This window comes from Dipodomys ordii, unplaced genomic scaffold (genome assembly GCF_000151885.1).
Source record: "Dipodomys ordii isolate 6190 unplaced genomic scaffold, Dord_2.0 Scaffold4, whole genome shotgun sequence".
NCBI classification, from domain to species: domain Eukaryota; kingdom Metazoa; phylum Chordata; class Mammalia; order Rodentia; family Heteromyidae; genus Dipodomys; species Dipodomys ordii.
In genome coordinates, this window is record NW_012267220.1 from 27,343,323 (window position 1) to 27,366,488 (window position 23,166).

Consider the following 23,166-nt stretch of genomic DNA (forward strand, 5'->3'; position numbering starts at 1 on the left):
CCCCATCCCAATCCTTCTCCTTCCCCCCTCCCCCCCACAGCATTGTTGCCTCCTTCTTTGTTTTCCCCCTACCATCCCTCTCCTCCCACTTCTACAATTACACACACACACCCTTCCTCACCCTCCCACCTAAATTGTAAAGTTCGTTGTTCAACAGTGTTTTGTACATCTCACTGTTACAATGGGTCAACCTGTATCCCTATTTAAACATTTGTAGACCCTGATAAATGAATTTACTGTAAAAATATGAGATAAGCCATGTATTGGTGGCTCTTGCCTGTAATCCTAGCTTTGCAGGAGTCTGAGATCTGAGGATCTAAGCCAGTTCTAAGTTCTAAGCCAGCCTAGGCAGTAAAGTCCATGAGACTCTTATCTCCAATGAACTACTCAGAAAAAGCTGAAATGCTAGAGTACTAGCCTTGAGTACAAAGAGGCTCAGGGACAGTGTCCAGACATACAATCAAATATTTCATTATATATTGGCCAGAAATTGTGATATCATATAAGAAAGAATATAGACTTTCTGATTCTGACCACTTTTGGATGGAGAAAGAATTATAGGAAGTAAGGGAAATGGAAGAGAAGAAGGAAGATGGCATGAGTGGCAGCTGCTGTAATAATCCTAGACTCAAAAATTCAGTTCCCTTAAGATAAGAAAATACAGGGTAGAGTGCTGATGTTCAAATCTCAACCTCCTTATGAAGTTTCCCGTGAACCCCAAGTTTGATAACAGACGCAATAGCAGGATGCCTCCTTTCCCTTGATATTACAGGCTATTGTCACACATTCCTGAGCAAGTGAGAACAGACAGATTATAATGAGAACTTAATTGAATCTTATCAAAGTGTTTAATTGCTCTGATAACTATAATTAGGGCCTCCTCCTAGTTCCCATGGTTTAATTAACTACCCTGTTAACTCTTGTTATTGGTCCTGTAGGCAAGAGCTGTTGATTTGGAAGTATGATAAAAAGGGAAAGAAAGAGTATCACTTTTCACAGCAGGTGGTACTTCAAAGATACAAAAATATTATACTATAAAAATACATGCTGCTTTTGTATACAATCTTTCTTTTTTTTAATTTTATTTTATTGTAAAGTTGCTGTACAGAGGGGTTACAGTTACATAAGTAAGGCAATAAGCACATTACATGTAGATCATTCATACCCCATCCCTTGTTGTCACATTGTCCCCTCTCTCCCTCACCCCACGCTCATCCCCACCCCATACAATCTTTCTTTAAGGAGAAGGTGAACAAGATACAAGAATGCTTGTATTAGAGACATTTTGGTGTTTTGTTTTTATCAGTCAGACAAATTAGTAAAGAACTAAGTTGTATACACACACAGGGTAACATCTCATTTAGTACTTGGCAGCTTATAAGATTATTTTCAGTAATATTTAAGTGTCCACAAACGGGTTATACCAGGAAAATGGAGAAATAGATAATAGGACATTATTTCTGTTCTCAGTAGTCATAAGATTCTACAGAGATTGTATAGTTTATTCATATGTGACACCAGAGTTGGGGGAGAGAAAAGAAGAAGAGATGGATGTAGGCTGAGTAGTAGCAGAAAGCTCCTGAATGCAGCAGATATTCATTGTAGTGGTATGTGGAGTAGAAGAAGCAAAGCTGTGTCAATAGGTGATAAAGGAGCAAGAAAAAGTGAGCTGATTCCCCTGAGTATGCTTTATATATGTATAATTTTGTTATTATTAAGGTGCTATGCAGAAGGATTACCATTTCACATTTCAGGTAATACATACATTTCTCTTTTGGACAATGTCACCCCTTCCTTCACTTTCCCTAGCTCCTTTCTTCCTGAGTATGCTTTTGAAAGCTCATATGTACTTAAAGAGGAAGTTTGTTACATGGCTGGATGACATATAAAAGTATCATTAGCATTCAGAAGTGCATTCTCCTATTGGCTGCATAGGTGCAGATAGCTAAGAGCGTTGTCTACATATTAATAAAATCCCTTTAAGTTCCAGAAAGGCCAATACTCAGAATGCTTCTTTTCAATCAACTGCATTACTGGAAAGAATTAAATGAGAATTTTTTTCAGGTTATATGTTTGTAAAATATCCTCAGCAAAATATTGAATAATCTGATCTAAAATTAAAACATATACTTTTTGTAGAATGGGCCACTGCATAGAAAATGACCATATTATCAGCTTTCAGAATTAGGAATTTTATCTTCTTTTGTATGTATGCCAGGAAAGGATCTTGAACTCAAGAACTCATATTCTCACTTGGCTTATTTGCTCAAGGCTGGCCCTCTACCATCTGAGCCACTTTTTTTTTTAGTTTTTTGCTGGCTAATTGGAGATGAAAGTCTCATGGACTTTTCTGCCTAGGTTAGCTTCAAACTTTGATACTCAGATCTTAGCCTTCTGAGTAGTTAGGATTACAGGTATGAATCACTAGCACCTGTACATTTTGTTATTTCTTAAAACTCTTTCTCTCTTTCTCCCCCCCCCTTTTTAATAGTGATGTTCAATTTTTTAAGGTTAATGGGCTCAACAGAATTTAAATTTAATTAACATCTGCACATCTGCAAGCTGCTCTACTATTTGAATTTATCCTTTAAAGATAAGTAGAATGAATAATATTATTGTGCTCATTCTAATAATAATTAGTATCCCAAGAATGAAGGAAGTTGTATCTTCCAATAGATTTTTAATGATAATGAATATCTAAACTTAGATTTGATATAGGTCTGACTGTGAGGAGCATGTTATTTCACAACTACATGGATTTTTATTATATAAAGTTAGAACCACAGGGTTTGGGGCCTGCTCAGGTTTAATTAAAACCATTCTTATTTTTCAAGCTCAAAACACTTTCATTACTAAAACACTCAAACTATTAATATATTGTAATTCTAGTTGATTACTTGACTTTAAATTTATCTCAGGCTGTGGTCAACTAACCAGTCACCAGTGAATTTTAGTTTGAGGTTTAAGATTTCCCAGGGATTCTCTTTATTTAAATAAAATGTTGACTCTCTTTTAATCTTTAATCAAGGCTTTCTTCCCTATTTTATAATCTAGATTGTGAATAACAGCCAGAATTACGTTTTAATTCCTTATTGTTATGAAAAGATTTCACACTAATATGCAATTTCTATTATTGTTTAAAATCTCACCCCTCTTATACACATGCTTCTACTAATAAGCTGCATTCCAACATGTTTTTATGATTCTAAATTCCCATTTGAGCCTTTGTTTGTTTTATCTTACTATGCAATGAGTGAGACTAATTAGAAGAAATGGAAACCACCCTTGTGTTACATATCTGTTTATCCCTTTATTCTTGTTTTCTTTGCCTGGTGGATGATTTTGATCATCCACCAGAAAGCTAGTTGAAGAGGTTTGGGGATTTTGAAATTGACCTCATTAGAATATCTGTTCTGGATTAGCCTTACAAAAGGTAGACTTCTACTTGTGTGTTTTATACACTTTTGAATATTCTTCTTCACTCTTCAGCTCTTATGTATTTTAATTTGTTTTAAAAGTGACTCTGATTGGTTGTTCAATTTGTTTTTAAATTAAGATCTGCTTTTGTCAATGCTAACAGGTTATTTATTTATTTATTTATTTTGCTCTGTAACAGAGTTTATTCATGGAGTTTATTATTAGCTGCTTTTCTGCCAGGCCACTTGGACTCTTAATGACTATTGCATATGGTTTATGATATACTTTTTATTTTCCCAGTCCTAGGGCTTGAACTCAGGGCTTGGGTGCTGTCTCTGAGCTTTTGGGCTCAAGGCTAGAGTTCTACGAACACTTGGGCATAACTCCATTTCTAGCTTTTTGATAGTTAATTAGATATAGGAACCTCCAGACTTTAGTACCTGGTCCGGTTATAAGCTGTGATCCTCACATCTCAGCCTCCTGAGTAGCCACTGTCCTGGTTAAGGGACGCATTCTTATAGCTACTGTTTCTGGTACCCGCTTCACAATTAGCAGGTTGACAGTATTACACACACACACACACACACACACACACACACACACACACACACACACACACACACGGTTCATTTGATCCTTCAGGGATCAGAGAAATGGAGTTATATAAACCAGGAACATGTATCATATGTACATGTAAGCCAAATGGAAGATTTAAGCTAAATAAACACAGGGTGGGTAGGGGAGGGAGCTGGGTGAGAATGTTGAAAGGAGTGACAATGATCAGTGAATGAATGAATGTTTCCAACATGAATCCAAGTCTTTTACAAGACACCTTACCCTTTTCTGAACAATCCAGATCTTCCTTGCCATAATACCTTCTTTCTTTCTCTAAGGTTTAGTTACACCTTAACTTTTTTTATTCCTGTAAGACTTGGTTTCCTGTAATATTTTTTCATATTTGTCTTCTCGTAAAGAAAAATTCTAAGTGATTTATTTTACAAGAGTGTAGCCATGAAATATGCTTAAGTTTTTAGTCATATTTCATTTGTATTACTTACCAGTGGGATTTGTGTTATTTAACTGAATTCCCTCTCTTGTTGAGATTTCTAGGGGCCTGATGAAGTCTTCTGAGCAGTGCTCTATTTGTATTTTTTTTTTACATTTCTTATCAAATGTCAGTTCAAAAAATAGTGGACCTTTTGGTATAGTGAAACTTAGCCATTTATCTATTCATTTTAATAGATTAATTTACTTATTTATTTTTGGAGTCCTGAAGATTGAACTCTGGTCATCATTCTTGTTAGATAAACAGTCTGCTTCTTGAATCTTGCCTTCAAAAATTTTTTTTATTTCAATGTTTAGATATGTTCTTGTGGTTTTGCTTGGAGATCCTCCTTCCTTTGTCTCCTAAGTGACATGTGCCATCACTGTTCATTACCTGCTTAATTTTTTAATAAGGTTTTTTCAAATGCATAGTGTTAAACATATAGATATTTGAAATCCTCTTTTTTCCCCCCTCTCTGTGCAACAGCTGCTGTATTCCTCTCTCCCCTCTTGTGTTTTTGCACAAGTCTGTTACACGTATAGTAGGCCCATTGCTGTTCTTGCCTGGATTACCAAGGTTATTTATTCTCTGCAGGAGTGATTCCTGATTCCATGTAATGCCTGACTTAGAAATTCACCCTATAGATTTGCATAAAAAGACTGCTAGAAGTACTGCTCGTAGGAAACCTCTTTAGCTTTGTTAATGCAATATTTATTTAAACATTGAACTTTTTTTCTCTCTTTCTCTCTCTTTCCCTCTCTCCTTGAATCACAATATATGATTGCATTACTTTGTAGTTGTATTCCAGGAAGTATTGCCCAGGGCTATTAGGAGAATTTTGATTTTAGGACTATCTTTTAAAGATTATGCTAACTGTAAATTTGATTACCATGTTTCTTATAGTTCAGCTCAGTTCAATAGTTAAAATATGAATAGCACAGGGTCAAGAAAAGAGTCTTTTCCTAGAAAAATAGATTATATAAATGGGAAAGAACGGGTATTCTTAGTGGTTGTACATTATTGAGATGTGCCTCAATACATTTATCTTAGAAGAATCCTTGGGCAGTTGATAAGAAAAGTGGCTGTTTTCTTATTTTATGTACTTATTCTTTTTTGACATTAAATATTGTTCTCTGCTTTATGATTTATTATCTGTTATTAATAATGGTTTCATGGGCATGCATGAAAATTCTTTCAGCAAAGTATACTATACTTTGGTCTGGTATTTGTCCTTTTGTTTCTCACAATTCTTCAAGGGATCTATCATGGAAGAAACATCATATATAGATAAAATATATAAAATAAATCCTGATAGTCTATTATAAAGCACATTTGAATTCTTTAAATTCAGATTTAAAAGTAAGCAGATCTAGACAGCATAATATCTTCATCTTGTGTTTTGATAGTTAGAGATATTATTACATATTATCACTAACATTTAGTTAATATTATTAACTACTTTCCAAGATGTTTACCACCAAATAAACCCATTTTGATAGGGGTATACTTTGGGGAAACTCTCATATAAACACCCTCCCTGATTAATACATGAATATTTCTTGAATAGTGCTTAGTAGTTTTAATACATAGATAATCAAGTGTGCTACTACAATAGTCAGACTTTTATTTCACTTTTTTTCTTTTCCATATATATTTTTATTATAAAAATACTGTACAGAGGGGTTACAGTTACACGAGTAGGGTAATGAGTACATTTCTTATCGAGCATTGTTACCTCCTCCTTTGTTTTTCCCTTACCATCCCTTCCCTCCCAACCTCCCACTTTTTGTCAGTTTTGTTCTATGAGTCATTATATCCTGAAAAATAGTAACAGGCATTCCATGTACATGAAAAGGATTCTATGGTCAAATACATTGAGAGAAAGTAAATAAGATATCCCATTTGGAAAGTGAGAGTACAGTAGCATATTGAAGGTTCCGAGGGACCTTGTCTAGGATTTTTTTTTTTAAAGAAAAGACTACCTATTTTTCTTTATCCTAATTTTTCTAAGCTTTTGAGGATGAAACCCTTTGTGTTGGTTTCTACCCCCCCCTGCCGCCCCACTAAATTTACTTATTGATTTCATTATGAGTCATGACTAGTGAAGGTAACTTTTCTATCAGCACATCAGCCTGAACACTGCCCTTGGTCTGTCTGGCCCACCTTCTAGCTAGCTGTCTCTACCTTCTTCATATTGCATCTGTCTCCTGCTGTGTGTATGAGGAATGCTGGTAGAATTCTACTGAGGGCATAAGAGGTAACAGCCACATTTCATCATCCATCCACATATTCATCTAGTAATGCTTGAGGGCATAGTAAGAACAAAGTGGCACATGCTTCGTGAAGATATGAATATGTTTAAATTACAGATGCTTCCAATCAGACTGAGGGATGAGACGGATAGAAAGGAACTAACCAAAAAAGGGTGGGACACCAGCCCATCAAAGCCTAGATAAGGAGAGAACATGCTCAGCCACAGGATCCTGAAAGGCCTGATGAGAGAATTGGCATTGAAAATAGTCTCTGAAAGTCACCGAAGATTTTTGTGCTAGAAATGGCACAACCAGAAACACAAAGATGGAAGGATACTGGCTAATAATGTGTGGCGCTCTGGATTATTCAATCTGATAGACTAAAGGAGAGAAATAATTACATTTGACATTACTGATCTTACCTAAGTAAAAATGATGTGTGACTAGGAGATCAGAAAAATTATAGCCTGATGAAGTGTACAGCCAACCAAAAATATTGCTTTTTTTTTTCTTCCTGTTGTTCTCTCAACAGGCCAGGGAGTCAACTACCAAGCTAGAGTATAGAATAATGCTATAAAAAGGCCTTTGAAAATTCAGCTCTTTTCAGTACTTCTTAATTTTTATATCCTGGAGATTGCTTAAATTACAGGCCACGAGCAACAGTAAAACAGAAAGATGCATTCACAATGCTGACCATGTTAAAAACTGGTGACTATTGATTTATGTTCACAGTTTTATGAAAGTGTGTGCTGTTGTTACATGAATACTTATTTCAGTATTAAGAACCATTCATCTGGTACTAGGTTCCTAGTAATGACACTAAGTCCCTTTCTTTTGGAAAGAAGAGATCCTTTTTGTTAAAAATTAACATCACTCCTGACATTACTTTACTGAGAAGTATGAATCATTTTTTAATCTATTTGAGACCTTGTTACATGTCCTTCCTACCAGACTTGTAAGAAATGATTTTATACTTTACTTTTTTCCTTTTCCCAAACTTTACTCTTTTTCCCTTTTTTCCATTTTCTTTTTTTAAATCAATTTTATTGTCACAATGATAGACAGACGAGTTAAGGCTACTTGTATAAGGTAGTGAGTACATTTTTGTTGACTTTTTTCCATTTTCTATACTTTTTTAAAACTATTTTATACTTTATTTATTTTTCTTTTCCTAGTGACTGGTGATGCAGATATAGGGAGGAAAGAAAATTTACCAGCTTGGGGGAGATGGGAGAGAATGATGAAAGGGATGATTTTGATCAAGTTGCATTATAATCACAAACAGACATATTGAACTGAAACCTCTTTGTACAACTTCTTAACGATAATAATAAAAAAAAAGAAGGTGGTTAGTGGTGGTGGAAGAGGAATAAAAGGAAAACACTTGAGAAACTTTTCTTTAGTGACCTGTGTGATAAAATTAAGATTGTACCCATTGTATAACTTGCATGGTATATAGTTCACATTTACTCTGAGTAAATCATGAACTTCACCTAATGGAATAGAAAGTTTTATTTTAACATGGTATGTACAGGATGAGGGAGAGAGATTTGGGAAATCTGAAACTTTAGGGAAATAGATTTTAGTATTCACTGCATTTTTGTGATATATACTTACACTACCTTGGTCCTGATCTTGTAGAAAGTCAGAACTTCGAATTAACAAAGCATCACTGGCTGATTCTGGAGAATATATGTGCAAAGTGATCAGCAAACTAGGAAATGACAGTACCTCTGCCAACATCACCATTGTGGACTCGAATGGTAAGAGATACCTGCTATATCTTTTTTCCTAATCTATGAGACAGCTGATGAAGATGAATGGTAAGACTTATGATAACTGACTTCTATGGATAAAAGAGTCAATGACTTGACTGCCTTTTCTAAACAACTTAAAAAGAGTTACAGGTTATGTGTATTTCATATACATACATGCTCATTACATGTATGTCTCACACATAGGCATTGTGTATATGTGTGTATAAAATACAGATCTAGCTATTTTATATTCAAATATATATTTTAAGTGAGTACATCTGAATCTAGCTAGTAAGAAGATTTATTAACTTTTTGGCCTATGAATTTTGAAATTAATAAAATTGTAGAGGCCATGATATTCCTACTAAATATATAGGCTCCTCATTCAAGTTTCCTTAGAGACTGTCCAGGGAATATTTTTCTCAGAATTAGAAAGTGCTGCCTACCCTGACAGCTTCTCTGAGTTATTTTAGCTGGTGGTCTCTGTTTCCCACTTCCCTAGCACTCTACCAGCTTATGGATTCATCTGGAGGAACTGGTGATAACCTAGAAATCTTTTGTTTCAACTTTTTGGAATTGTCAGATAATGTTTCAAAAGCTAATGGCACTTACAACGTCAATACAAAGATCTATTAACTTAAAAAACAAAGACTAGGGGCTGGGAAGGTGGCTCAGTGGTAGAGCGCTTGCCTTGCATGCTCAAGGCCCTGGGTTCGATTCCTCAGCATCACATAAGCAAAAAGAAAAAGCCGGAAGTGGTGCTGTGGCTCAAGTGGTAGAGTGCTAGCCTTGAGCTGAAGAGCTGAGGGACATCGCCCAGGCCCAGAGTTCAGGCCCCACAACCGGACCCAAAAAAAAAACAAAAACAAAAACAAAAACAAAGACTAATTGCATCTCTTCTTCATAGAAGATGAGAAAGAATATTCATTGTGAAAATGGGTCTCTTCGAGGAATGAAAATGCCAGGTCAGCATTGTGGAAGAGTAAATTCCATAGGAAACTGATGTCTGTGATATAAGAGCATGGGAAAGAAGGGAGGAAGACAAAAACAGGGAAATCCACAGTGATGCCTGGTCCTATCTAGACTTTGCAGTAAACTACTCTATAGCAGTGTAGTCAAAATTCATTGATTTCATCTTAGGTATCTCCTTCCACAGATAGTAAAGGACAGGGAAAGTAGTTTCTGTTACTATTCCTAGGAGCTCTGCTTATGATATTTAGAGTTTATATGAGCAATTATGATATCATTATAGTTTTTAATCAGCACATGTTAAGCAACAGTATTTTGCGAGTATTACTTTACCCTACAAGGAATTTCATAGAAAGCCTCTTGAGACACAAATTTCAAAATTTACGTCTGTGGATCTTCACTTTTGTTTATGTCATGTTTTGAGGCATGATCTCATTTTGTCATTAGTTTTGTTTAGTGTTCCTCTTTCAGGTAAATGGTTTTGAATTACAATTTTGACACTTGGATTAGATTTATGTAACTTCATATTCTATCAAGTCCAAGGAAAATAAAATTGTAGTTCTCTGGTTTTACTGAATGCTTACAGAAAGTAATATTCTATTGGTTGTTTCATGCTTTTTTTAATATGCATGGTTAAGCATTGAATTATTTATCTCTATGGTGTTCTAGGAAAAGATTTTATAAGGATCATTTTATAATTATTTATCTGGAGTACTGAGAAGTGAATGATATACCTTTTCCCATTTCACATATAGGAGAGATATTGAATTCATTTACCCGTATTATTTCATTCAGTCTCAGTCTAGTGATCCAATTTGAAAATATGGTGTGGGGAAATTATAGTGATGAGAAATGAAAGTTGAGATGTTATTGATAATAAGTATAAGTTAGAATAAAGAGAAGTTCTTGGTATATTCTAAGTTATCCTCACAGAAACAACCAAAATTCTTTTGGGTAATTCTTGAGACATTAGGAATAAATCCTCCTTATTCAGTTCACTCATATTTATTTAAAAGTGATATACTTAGTAATCAGATTCATTTAGGATCACAAAGATACTTAGTGGCAAAATGGAACATAAATCAAAATTTCTTTAATTCCTTGCACACTGCAATTTATCTAAATGTGTGTGTGTCCATAAGTCTTTAAGGCAGACTGTTTTACTTGTAAAGAACAGAACCAAGGATATGGTGAGTCATAAGAAGAGAGATTTCATGAGAAAAGAACTGGACCTTCACTTTAACTGGGCCTCAAGTTCTTTGGAATGATTCCTTGTGGTTTACTTAAATTCGTACTCAGGTACCTTCTTGTGCTAGGATGTTTAGAATCTATCTGAATATAATTTTCTGAGAAAGAGCCTCTGGCTCTTTCCTTCTCCTGGGGTGACCTTGTTGTTTGGCACCACTTAATCCCATTAAGATGATTAATAGTTATTCAGACTAAATTAGATTAGATCATAAATGTCTTCCTTAGTAAAACTTTACTGTTTAGACTTACATAGATCAGCAATTTGGTATCAATGAAATGATAAAATCTTTATGGAAATTCCCAATGAATTGTCAATGGAATGCTTGCACTATTTACAAGAATTTAATATGTGTATATATATATATATATATGTAATCAATAAAAAATTTTGTTAAGCTATGTTTTAGGTTTTTTTTTTCTTCTACATTTCCAATGTCTTTCTGCTTATATTTGGAATGGGAATGAGAATTTGTCATTGATAGCTATATATAAATCTATACACACTGCTAATAATTTTTAAGACTATAGAAATCTTACATTAGATTTCATGTAAAGAAGGATCCCATAGGTGCTATTATGTGATGAAGTACAAGTGGATTCCTTTCATGAATTTATATTTGGCAATGGAAAAGGCCACACAAACTCTGTTTTCACAGCGCATACTCTCTATATTCATTTTTAGCTTAGTTTATTTGGCTTGATCTTTCTGCAGGAAATCTTAATTTAGCAATTTATTCTTACTAACCAGTGCTATGAAAACTCCTGGAGAGCGTAAGAGGCTGGTTTCAGATTAATTAAATATTGCTTTCTTTCCAAAGATTAGTATAGGAAAATATATAACTAATCAATTATATCTTCTCCTAAGCTTTCATTTTTAATCAAGAGAAAAACTATTTGAGTGAGATTCAAGCTCCCATAGGATTGGTCAGTAGCAATAAAATAGTTGATTCATTTTAGAAGAGCAGGAAGATGCTCTTTTTATAAATTTTGATTAAATGATCAATTAGTGATTTTAAAACTGGTTCAAGTGGGTAATAGGCTTAACCTATTCTCCTCTTTCAAACTGACAAGGTTGTTGGAAATGACATGATAAAATCCATACTGTATACTAAATGGCATTTAAAATAGGTTTTATAATTTCTATATCAGTCTCCATATATATTATATTAAGTAGGACGACTATGAAGGCTAATAAGAAAAAGCAATTTGAAGAGAATATGTTTGAGAATGTGTAGTGTCTTTATGCTGTTTATTTCAAAATTTCTCACTTGGTTAATCAACCATTATGAGCAGGAAGATTTTAGATACTCAAAGATCATCCTGACCTTCTCTTTACCTTGCCAATAATAAATGTGCTCACTTTTATAATCTCCTATTAAAAATACTTCATTAATTTTGTTTGGGGGGGGTCTGGTCATGTGGCCTGAACTCTGGGCCTGGGCGCTGTCCCTCAGCAATTCAGCTCAAGGCTAGCGCTCTACCACTTGAGCCACAGCGCCACTTCTGGATTTTGTCTTTTTGCTTATGTGGTGCTGAGGGATCGAACCCAGGCTTCAGGCATGCAAGGCAAGCGCTCTACCACTGAGCCACCTTCCCAGCCCCTACTTCATTAATTTTTATATACACAATAGTAACCTATAATTTTTTAAAAGTAAAAGACTCATAGAAATGGATGTTGAAATACACACTGACATGTCATAGGTATTTTGTATGAATCTATATGTATATTTTGCTAAGTATTTCTATTTAGTATGTTGTGCTCATGGTCAAATCTCAAGTAAGTCAAGCATTCATAATTATTAGGAAAGTTTCTTTTTCTTTAGGTGAGATTCAACTTACTGAAAATTATTCAAACATTATAAATACACCAATGTTCCCTTGATTCTCTTGTCTGCTCACCTAGGTGGCTTATGATAACAAATATTCAGTAGTTTACATTAATAGGGAGGAATGTCCTTTATAAATTAGTAAATTTAATATACTAAATACCTGTGGGAAAATATAATGCTTACATGGAGATTGTGGAGTAACTCTTTCTTTTTTGGGTCCGGTCGTGGGGCTTGAACTCTGGGCCTGGGCGCTGTCCCTCAACTCTGGGCCTGGGCACTGTCCCTCAGCTCTTCAGCTCAAGGCTAGCGCTCTACCACTTGATCCACAGTACCACTTCTAGCTTTTTTCTTTTTGCTTATGTGGTGCTGAGGAATCGAACCCCGGGCCTCAGGCATGCAAGGCAAGCACTCTACCACTGAGCCACCTTCCCAGCCCCTGTGGAGTAATTTTTTAATTTTGAAAGTATAATTTAAATTATTCTTAATCATATTTAAATAAAGGTTTAAAAAGTTCTGTCCATAGCACACATAAAATATGTTTACCTAGAGATTTTTTTAAAAACAAGATTAACCTTTCTTATTAGGGAAATTCCTTTTAAAAGATGGTGTGTGTGTGTGTGTGTGTGTGTGTGTGTGTGTGTGTGTGTGTGTGTGTGTGTGTGTGTGTGTGTGTGTGTGTGTGTGTGTGAAGTACCTGTTAACTTCTGGGCTTGGATTTCTCCCAATATTAATTCAGCAAGTTTTTATTTGAAACCATAATCATTAAAGATATTTCCAAGGTCTCCAGGATAAACATCTAATTTAAGAAGGGAGGTTATTTTAAGTTCCCTCTGTGTACACGCAGCACTGTAGTATCCTCTTCTGGTATCTTTTATGCATTATTCAATTAAAAAGGAAATGTATGTTTAATCTTTCCTTTGATCTGAGGTCTTTTTTTTTTTTTTTTTTTTTGGTCACAGATAGACAAGCTCTACATTTTTCTTGTCTTGGAAGGTCACCGTTGACAACTACTTAGTTTGTCAAAAATAAAAAAATCTTAAGAAAGTCTTGATGTTTCCCTAGAGCTTGGGACTTTTGTCCAATTCTCATGAAGCACCTTAAGCTTCCTTTATCAATCTGACCATTTTGTTGCTGATATGTTCTGAGAGACAGAATGAGGAGGCTTCTCTCTTAATAATGTGAACATTTGTTTCAAATGTCTGGAGCTTCTAGGTCTTTTTAGAGAAGGGCAAACACAATGAAGCCTTACTAAAAGTGTTTCCCTCAGATTACATATTTCTAAAGAATAGTTTTCATTTCCTATAACCTAAGCCTGAAAAGCATCTTTCAGCTCCTTGAGAACCAGATTATGTCTATACTACCAGCTCAGAATACCCTCTCTAGTGCCAATCTCCGGACAATGTCCTAAGGACTTCCTACCACCTCACAATTAATTGCTTTTACTTTGTCCCACTTTTGGTAGGTACAGGGCTGGTATAGGGAAAATCTTGATAACAATGTTATTACTTGAATGGCGTTTCCTCCTAATCCTAGAAGAGAAAGGATCATCCACATTTAATTTGTATCTGAAAAACACACTTGATCTTTTTAAAGGTATATTTCTGGTATTTATATATTCATATTAGCACAATACTTATTTCTAAACATCCTTGTTGTATCTCACATGACTTTGCATTCCTTCTAATTCCATAAAACATTTGTCCCTAGAGAAGCTTTAGAATTTTGAAGAAATATTGTCAACTAAATTGATTCCTTTTCCCTAGGCCAATCACGGAAATCCTAATTAATCAGATCTATGTTCCAAAATGGCAGCACTAATGAGTACCTCGAGTTTCACAGTTAGCAGGGCATTAGTTCAGATATGAGCTGCTAGCAAATATGACCTGAACAGGATTTTTAGTCAGATCTGGTGTGCTAGCTACTATCACAATAGATTGGAATTATCTTTTTTTATCCTGACTGGAGAATATAAGATACTATTAACTTCATTTGAGAGGATCCATACAACCAAGGCTGAAAGTTATTGCTTCATTACATCCAGGCTTCAACAGCTGTGGCTAACAGAAAATACTAGAGTTTAGCAAACCAAATGCAGAATTAGATAATACAGCCATCCCTTTACTTCTTCCCAAAGGCAGTATGAAGGCAAGTTTAAAGTCTTGAATAAGAGTACCCAATTCTCATGATAATGGTGGTCCCCGGTGTGCAGGTTTATCCTTCATTCCTTTGGGATGGAAGCTTACTTCCACAGCTAATATCCCTGGTAGCTGTAATGCAGATTAGGCACCTGTCCTGATTTCCACTGGACAATTTTAGGTTGGAGTTCCATTCTAGAACTTGATGCTTTTCACCAATCCCAATGGGAAACATTGCTTGCTTTTGTTTATTTATTTTAGCAAAAACTAATAATTTTCTCAAGATCTAGAAGATAAAAAAAATCTGCCTACAGTTTTGTGATCCTATGCCTTTGACCTTCTTATTTCCCTGTTTTCAATTTCCTTTCTGAGGAGTGCACTTTCTCTTTGTCGCATATCTATCTTTCCTCACTGATCAGTGGGGCCATGAATTCTTCTTAACTGTTGGAGCACCATTCATCTCATGCTCTTCCCCCTGAAAAGAAGAACTATGTTTTTCTTCTTCTTCACATTTCTCACTCTGTGAGGCCCCAGTGTGCTTCTACTTTCTCGCAATACTTCCTTCCTTGTCCTCATCTGCAGTTTGAAAGCAGGCTGAGGTCCTGGCTTCCTCCTGATTATACATCATAATATCCTATCACCTTTTCTTTTTTGCAGAGATCAGCACTGGCATGCCAGCCTCAACTGAAAGAACGTTTGTGTCTTCAGGTAAGGAAAATAAGCCTGGCAAGTGTTACTAACCAGAATGACCCATCTAACTACTGGCTGCTCCTCCTACTAATCAGATCCCCTTCTGTATCCAGATTTTAGCTGATCCTGTTTTCTGAATCTGTATTTCTCTCCATCTCATTCTACCTTTCTAGATTTTACTTAAGAGAAGATATATGTCTGAACTGGGGCCTGAGAAACATGAGTGAGGGAAAGAAATCTGAATGGAAAGAGTGTAAAATATAAGAGAGTATTCCTAGACAGTGTTTCAGTGTCTTATTTCTGAGTGTCTTGTTTTTGAGACTCCAGTGACCAATTGTAATTCATTAAATAAAAATGAATTAACAAAAGCCTTACAGGTTTTTCTTTTCTTTTCTTTCTAATCTTCCCTTTTGTTTATTTCTTCCTATTTCTCACTTGTTTATACTATTCATTAGTGCAATACAAATAAACATTAATCATAACCCAACTCTAATATTTGCGTAACCATAATTAATCAATTTCCTCTCTTACGGTGAATTTGCCCACTCCATTGCATGTTGATGTTTTTTTAAATAGGGTCTCACTATGAAGTCTAGATCAGTCTTGAATTTGCAAACTTTTGGCTTCAGCTTCCTGTGTGCTGGAGTGTATGCCATCAGGTCTGGCTCTTTATTTCCTCCCTCTCCACCCCCTCCCCAGTTCCTTACCTTTTATAGTAAATAGCATCTTAGAAAAATTTTAAAGTAATCTTTATTTGGAAAAAGTGTTTTCAAGCATTAAGATTGAAAACACTTCCAAGGTACAACAATAACTTGTTTTCAACACATGCCCTTGTGTTTGCAAGATATTTATAACTCATTTTGTAGTTGCAACAAAACCATGAAATATGACATTGTTTTTCCTTGTTTTATAGATGAAACAAATGAAACATTAGAAATACTAAGTCATATATATTGGAAAGTAGGAGAGAAAGGATTTCGATTTTAAACTCAGTGTTCTTTTCATTGTCCCCTATTTAATATTTTGGTTTTGTTAATGTTCATTGTGGCCTGAGGCTTGGTAAAGCTTATGGTAGTGCTATGATTGCTGTGATAACAGACTTTATCCATCTCATCTTCATCATTGCTTCCTGTTTCCATCAGTCATGATTCAAAATCAGTATAGCTAGCTAGCTCTATGTCCTGACTGCTTTTTCTCAGAGTATGTATATTGGGTAGGACTGTGCTAGAATCATTTTTTTTTTTTTGCCAGTCCTGGGGCTTGAACTCAGGGCCTGGGCACTTTCACTGAGCCTCTTTGTCCTCAAGGCTAGTGCTCTACCACTTGAGTTATAAGTGGTAGTAGTTTATTGGAGATAAAAGTCTCACAGACTTTCATGCCCAGGCTGGCTTTGAACTGTGATCCTCAGATGTCAGCCTTCTGAGTAGCTAGGGTTATAGGCATGAGCCACTGGCACCTGGCCTGTGCTACTACTTAAAGTGGTGTTTCCTTTCAGAGAGAAGGAAGGAAGGAAGGAAGGAGGGAGAGAGGGAAGGAGGGAGGGAAGAAAAGAGGCAAAGGAGAGAAGGAAGAAAGCAGAGATTTAGAAAAGTGAGTGTATCTGAATCTCTACCTTTCATTCAGACATTTTTGTAATAAAAGATGATTATCTGACTAGTAGGTGTTAGGAACCTTGGCTTTTAAATTTATATGGTTCTTCTCTTGGGATTATAGATCGGATGTATTGTTTTCTGATATGTGACCTGTATTTCAATCCTTCTTTGATACTACTTTTTTATTAATAAGTGAAAACCCTTAGGTCCAATGCTTTTTTTCTGCACAAGTTATGTTTTATGCTCTGTCTATACTCAAGAGAATCTTCTTCCCATATATCCCAAATACTGTTTTCCTTAGCATGTTTTTTTTAACCCTAATGTAGTTGCTCTGGTAGGCCTTGCATGGACTTTACTTATACTGACCCAAATTGCTTACAAGTATGTTTAAACTCCTTTTTTTAATGCATGGATGTTGCCCATTTTCTCTGCACATGGTTTTCTGTTGGTTTCTATGTTTCTAGTAAACAAGCCTATAACTGAGTGAAAGGATTTTCTCTTTCACAGATTCTGTGGAGCTGTTCAGGATAATAATTGTCCAAGGTTTATTTGGCAGGGTTGAGATGTGGGCTCTACTATCTTTTCTTCCAAAGGTTGGATTTGTACAGCCATCATATTCCTCTGTGGTCGGTTGCACATATCCTTCGCTAGAAATCCTTCCACTTTCCTGTTATACTGCATTCTAGCACACTTTTTCAGATGAGACCCAAACAAACCTGGCAAAGTTCTGACATAAGAGTCTAAGTGGCCTGACTCAATAAAGCTTCATTCCACTTTTATGTTTTATAGAGTCTCCCATTAGAATATCAGTATCCACAGAAGGTGCAAATACTTCCTCATGTAAGTATACTTAAATATTTCTCTTCAGTAGTTTTTAAACCCGAGATAATAGCTTCTTCCATTAAATACATTCATACAATGTTTACCCTTATATTAGGCTTGGGAGCAGGCCTACATTGACTGGAGTGCAAATGACCTTCTATGCTTCGTATGAACTAGATATCTTCTTATCAAAAACTATGAGAATATTAAATGAAGTCATATGTGCTCACTTTAGGATAATCTAGTTTCTTTGGTGATTGGAAAAAAATTTTCATAGCTTCTGATGACTACTTTTGGGTGGTTTGGGTTTTTTTCCTAGCTTGTTTTCATGCCTTTATCAGCTCCCTAAAGCACAATACCTAGATATATGGGTATGTCAGTTTCAAAGCTCCTTGTTTTTCATATGAACTCTGAAACTGACGTAATGAGAAAAACATACGTAGGTGCCCTTAGTTCAAACTTGATGGTAAGTTACTAATTATGTGATGTTTGAATGAAAGTCCCTGGGTAAGGTCTCAGCTATATTTTCATCTGTTTAATGTGAAATGTGTTCCAAGTTTATGGACTTCTACAAATGTTGGATTGATTGGTGCTTTGTGCCATATCAAGGGTACTAAGGAAATTAGCAAAGACTAGTGAAAATAGTTTTTTGATACTTAGAAATTGAAAGCATGATATTAAATTTTGATAAAATGCAGGCATGTTTTTTAGACCTTGACAATTTGAACTTAGAGCTGCTATCTTTCTCTTTCTTATTTTTAGTTCTTTATTTCTCAGTTTGATAAGCTCTTCAATAAATGTATGTTCCCACTTAACCAATTTTAACCTGGAATGTATGCTTGAGAGACAATTTTTTTTTCTATCAGCTTGATGGGAAAACTCGAAGAAGTCTATAGTTTTGATAATTTAAGTTTCCTGGTCAATCTGCTTAAACACATAAGGTTTTGATCTTTCTCTCCAGATTTATAGAACCAGACTAGACCTATCTGTGTAGAAATACCTGTTATTGTCTGGGATGTAGCTCAGTAAAAGAGCATATGCTTTACATGTGTGAGGCCATGGGTCAATCCTCAGCACCTCAAACCATACAAAAACGCTGGGATAACCTGAGGTTTAGTGTTTTAACTATATAAAGTATCATTTAACAGAATTGATGGCAGCTATTGAATAAGATCACATAGGCAATGAAATGTTTGGAAGAGCTCAATTATCTACCTCTGTGTTCTAAGGGCACTCTTTACGTATTCACAATGATAATTCTAAGCTGGCCAATTAGAATATTTGTTATTATTCAGCTTATGAAAAGATTACAGTAATTCTTGTGCCTATTATGTAATTAAGGGATCATATTGAACTTTTAAAAAGCATTTATAATACAAAGGAAAGGTTTTCTCTTGGAAATTTTGTCTGAGAATAATTTGTCCCCTACACGATTCACTGGATACTGTCTTTAAACACATCCAAGCAGTTTTGGAAGGGGAGAAAAACTTACTTTGGTTTTCTAAAGGTTTAGGAAACTGGAATGAAGTGCTCAGTTTCTATTCCTACCATATTTATGGAGAAAGAAACAATTTTGGAATCTGGCTTTATTCTCTTACTCTCCGTAAAGTTGGTTCCTGGTATTTGGTGATAGGGGAGGGCTAAGAAAGCAAACTTATACCATTTGGTTAAAAATATTTTCCTGGTGCCATTTTTATACATTATTCTATGTTCAATACTGCTGAATTGACTAGTAAGTGCATTTTTAATCTCATGGAATCATATTTGGTAATTTGAAAATGTAAACCAAGAGTTCTGGACTCTGAATGCAAGCTTTGTGGGTGTAGACACATGAAGTCAGCTCTGGGCAGAACTTGTTTCTGAAGAGTCACAAGAAAGAAGTATCTACAATCAGAACAGGCTAAAGGAAAAATATGACTAATCAGCAGTACGAGTAAGTCGGCCTTAAAAATTCAAAATATATGAAAAACCCAGAGGCGCTGGAGAAGTTCAGAAAGGTCAGAAATTATCAGTTCTGGAAGAAATCCTACGTTTCTTTCAGCCAGAAAGGAGACACTAGTAAATCCCTGCATTTGGAAAGTGAGCTATGCTTTAGTAATGTAATCATGCCTATGTGGGTTACATTTTCTGCACTCTTGACCTTGGTGTTTTGAAGTACATTCTGAAAAGCCTTTCTTGAGTAGTGTGGATTCAGCAAACCTTTTATGTGTTATAACTAAATTCCTTGAACTTTTGGGATCACTGTGAAAAAGAAGAGGCAGCCTAGTGTCTTTTTATATCTGTAGGTCCAAATGGATCACTTTCTTTTTAATATTTTTAAATAATATTTTATTTTTTTGTAAGGGTGATATACAGTTACATAAGGAAGGTTATGAGTACATTTCTTGTTGAACAGTCCCTCACCCCCATTGTTTTCTCTTACTTTCCCTAACCCTTGGTCCCCTTCCCCCAAGTCTTAAAGTTCATTTCTAACATAGTGTCTTGTGAGTATTGCAGTTGCATTGGTTCACCCTTTGTCCTTTGTCTCACCATTTTGTTATTCCCCTTCCCTTCCCCAAATCAGATAAATGTATATACAAGACACAAGGTACCAAAATAAAAAACAGTGATAACAGGGGATAAACCAAAGGAAAAAAGAAAGAAAGAAAAAAGAAACAACTTCAAACAATACATTTAAAAAAGAGCAATAAAACCCCTCTCTTTCTATATCTTGAGTTTATTTCGATTAGCATCATTTCATATAGTCATGTATACATAACTATTGAGATATTGTGATCTTCCACTAGTACTATCCTAGACATATACTATTACAAATCTTACTTCTCTTAAGATGATTTTTTCCCCCAAATCTTTCCATTTGCTTATGAATGGGGTGATGTCATTCTGATGGAAGCGTAGAATTCCATTGTGGATATATACCACATTTTCTTGGTCCATTCATCTACTGAGGGGCATCTGGGTTGGTTCCATATCTTAGCTATGGTAAATAATGCTGCAGTAAACATAGTTGTGCTGGTAGCTTTAGTGTGGCCTTGTGTGAGATTATTTGGGTAAATGCCCAAAAGTGGGACTGCTGGATCATGAGGGAATTCTATGTTTACCTCCCCACCAGCAGTGTAGTAGAGTTCCCTTCTGGCCACATCCCCACCAGCATCTGTTGCTATTTCTTTTTATTTTATTAATAAGTTTTCTTTTTTATTGTGAAAATACTGTACAGAGGGGTTACACTTACACAGACAAGGTAATGAGTACATTTCTTATCAAGCATTGTTGCCTCCTCCTTTGTTTCCCTTACCATCTCTGCCCTCCCATCTCCCCCCCCCCCAAAGTTGTAAAGTTCATTTTTTGACATAACATCTTGTACATCTCATTGTTGGAATGGGTCCACCTGTATCCCTATTTAAATAATTTGTTTTTTCCCTTCCCCTCCACAAATTATACCAACATCAAATATAGTGAAAGCAGGGGTTATACCGTGGGGGAGGGTTGTCATTCTAACTGGAGTGAGGTGGAATCTCAGTGTTATTTTGATTTGCATTTCTTTCATGGCCAGAGATGTTGAACATTTCTTCATGTGTCTATTGACTAGTCTTATTTCCTCTCCAGAGAAGTCTCTTTTTAATTCTTTAACCCACTTATTAATGAGATGGTTGTTTCTTTGAAGATTTGTTATGGGGGGGTTAATTTTTTGAGCTCTAGGTATATTTTAGATATGAGGCCCTTGTCTGTTGTATAGCTAGTGAAGATCTTCTTCCAATCCGTGGGCTTTCTATTTATCTTGATAGCTATGTGCTTTGCCATGCAGAAGCTCTGCAGTTTAATGCAATCCCATTTATCCAACCTTTCTTTGATTTGTTGTTTCTGGATCTTTATTTAGGAAGTTTCAGCCTGTGCCAAGGATCCCTAGTGTATGCTCTATCCTTTCCTGTAATATTTTCAGGGTACCTGCTCTTACCTCAAGGTCTTTGATCCATTTGGAGTTGATTCTGGTGCTGGGTGATATATAAGGATAGAACTTCAGTTTTCTATACAAATATAGCCAATTCTGCCAGCACCATTTGTTTAAGAGGCTGTTTTTTTCCATCTGATGACTTTGGCTCACTGATCAAAGATTAGGTGGCTATAGGTCTGTGGGATCATTTTTGTGCCATTTGTATCCCATAGGCCCACAGCTCTTCTCTGCCCACTGCAGTTCCACTTTTGGACAACATATGTTGGATTAGAAAAACCCAAAAAGGTGAAAATTAAAACCACTGACCAACTCATCTGAAATAATGCTAATATTTTTGTAGATTTTCTTCTAGCTAGAGTCTTTCATTCTGACTTTTTTTCTTATCTCTCATTCCTCTACCCACTTTTTCTCCCACCTTTAAATACTTATTAGTAATAATACCTTTTTTTAATGCTGAGTATTGAACCAGAGTTTTGCACATACTAGGCATGTGTTCTACCAATATCTACCAATATCTGCATCCCCAGCCCTCTAGGTACTTTAAAAATCCTTGTAACAATATGGAAGTGATTTCCAAATGTGGATTCTAAGGGACATATTTTTCAATTACAATCACTTTATCAGGTTTTCTTCCTTTATTTTTATTTTTCTAGTGGTGTAAAATATTGGTAAAATATTAAAGTTACTATTCCTTTTGTAGGAACTTTTTAAACTGACCCTTTTTTTAATTTTGATAACTTACATTTTTAGAATCGTTAGTTATAATTTTGAAAATTTTTATAATAATCATTCTAGTAAAGATAAGCATTAGTTTCTCTTTTTGTAAATGACATTTGTTACAAAATCAATTGTAAGCACTTAGTTAAATGAGCATCTTAGTATACTTCAGTGGCAGCTTTTGGAAGAAGAATTTGAACCTTATAACAGACTATGTAAATGTAAATGGATTGTTTAGAAGAAAAAAAAAACATAATGACTTCTTCCAGAAGTGCCAGTTGCTGGTGACCCCATTCTGCGGACAATTCTTTTGAATGCTATAAAAAAATACAATTGGTATACAAACTACTTTGCTGAATTAAGCATCATCCATTCCAATTTAATACATAAATGAAGAAAAGAAAAATGGGAAGTTTAATGATCAGCAATAGGAAAGAAAATAAAGATCCATTTCTGGTAAATAGTCTTAAGTACTAATGTATGTTCCAAGTAACAATACCAACCAGCAAAGTTATTGCAGGCTTCTTGGATGCTAAGTAATGTGTGAGGTGTTTCAATGGATGATGAGCCACGATTCCCATAAAACCTTGCTCTACTTTACAGATGTGAAACTGGTGTATGCTGTCCAGAGTCACATAAGGAGGACTGAAACCCAGACAGTATACTGCCTTTCTCTGATGCATAAGGTTTTGTTGCCTCAAAGCAAAAACCTTTGATATTTAAAGCAATGACAGTCTGTGA

The 23,166-nt window shown here is 35.4% G+C and overlaps 1 protein-coding gene across 1 annotated transcript in view; it reads left to right on the top strand.

Annotated features, from left to right (window-relative positions):
• The window catches only part of Nrg1 (neuregulin 1), a 209,888-nt gene that overhangs the window by 45,286 nt on the left and 141,436 nt on the right, over positions 1-23,166 (top strand). The window contains exons 3-5 of the mRNA XM_013026478.1: positions 8,356-8,477; positions 15,310-15,360; positions 17,724-17,774. Of these exons, the coding sequence (XP_012881932.1) occupies positions 8,356-8,477; positions 15,310-15,360; positions 17,724-17,774 (224 nt within the window). The remainder of the gene's footprint in view (positions 1-8,355; positions 8,478-15,309; positions 15,361-17,723; positions 17,775-23,166) is intronic.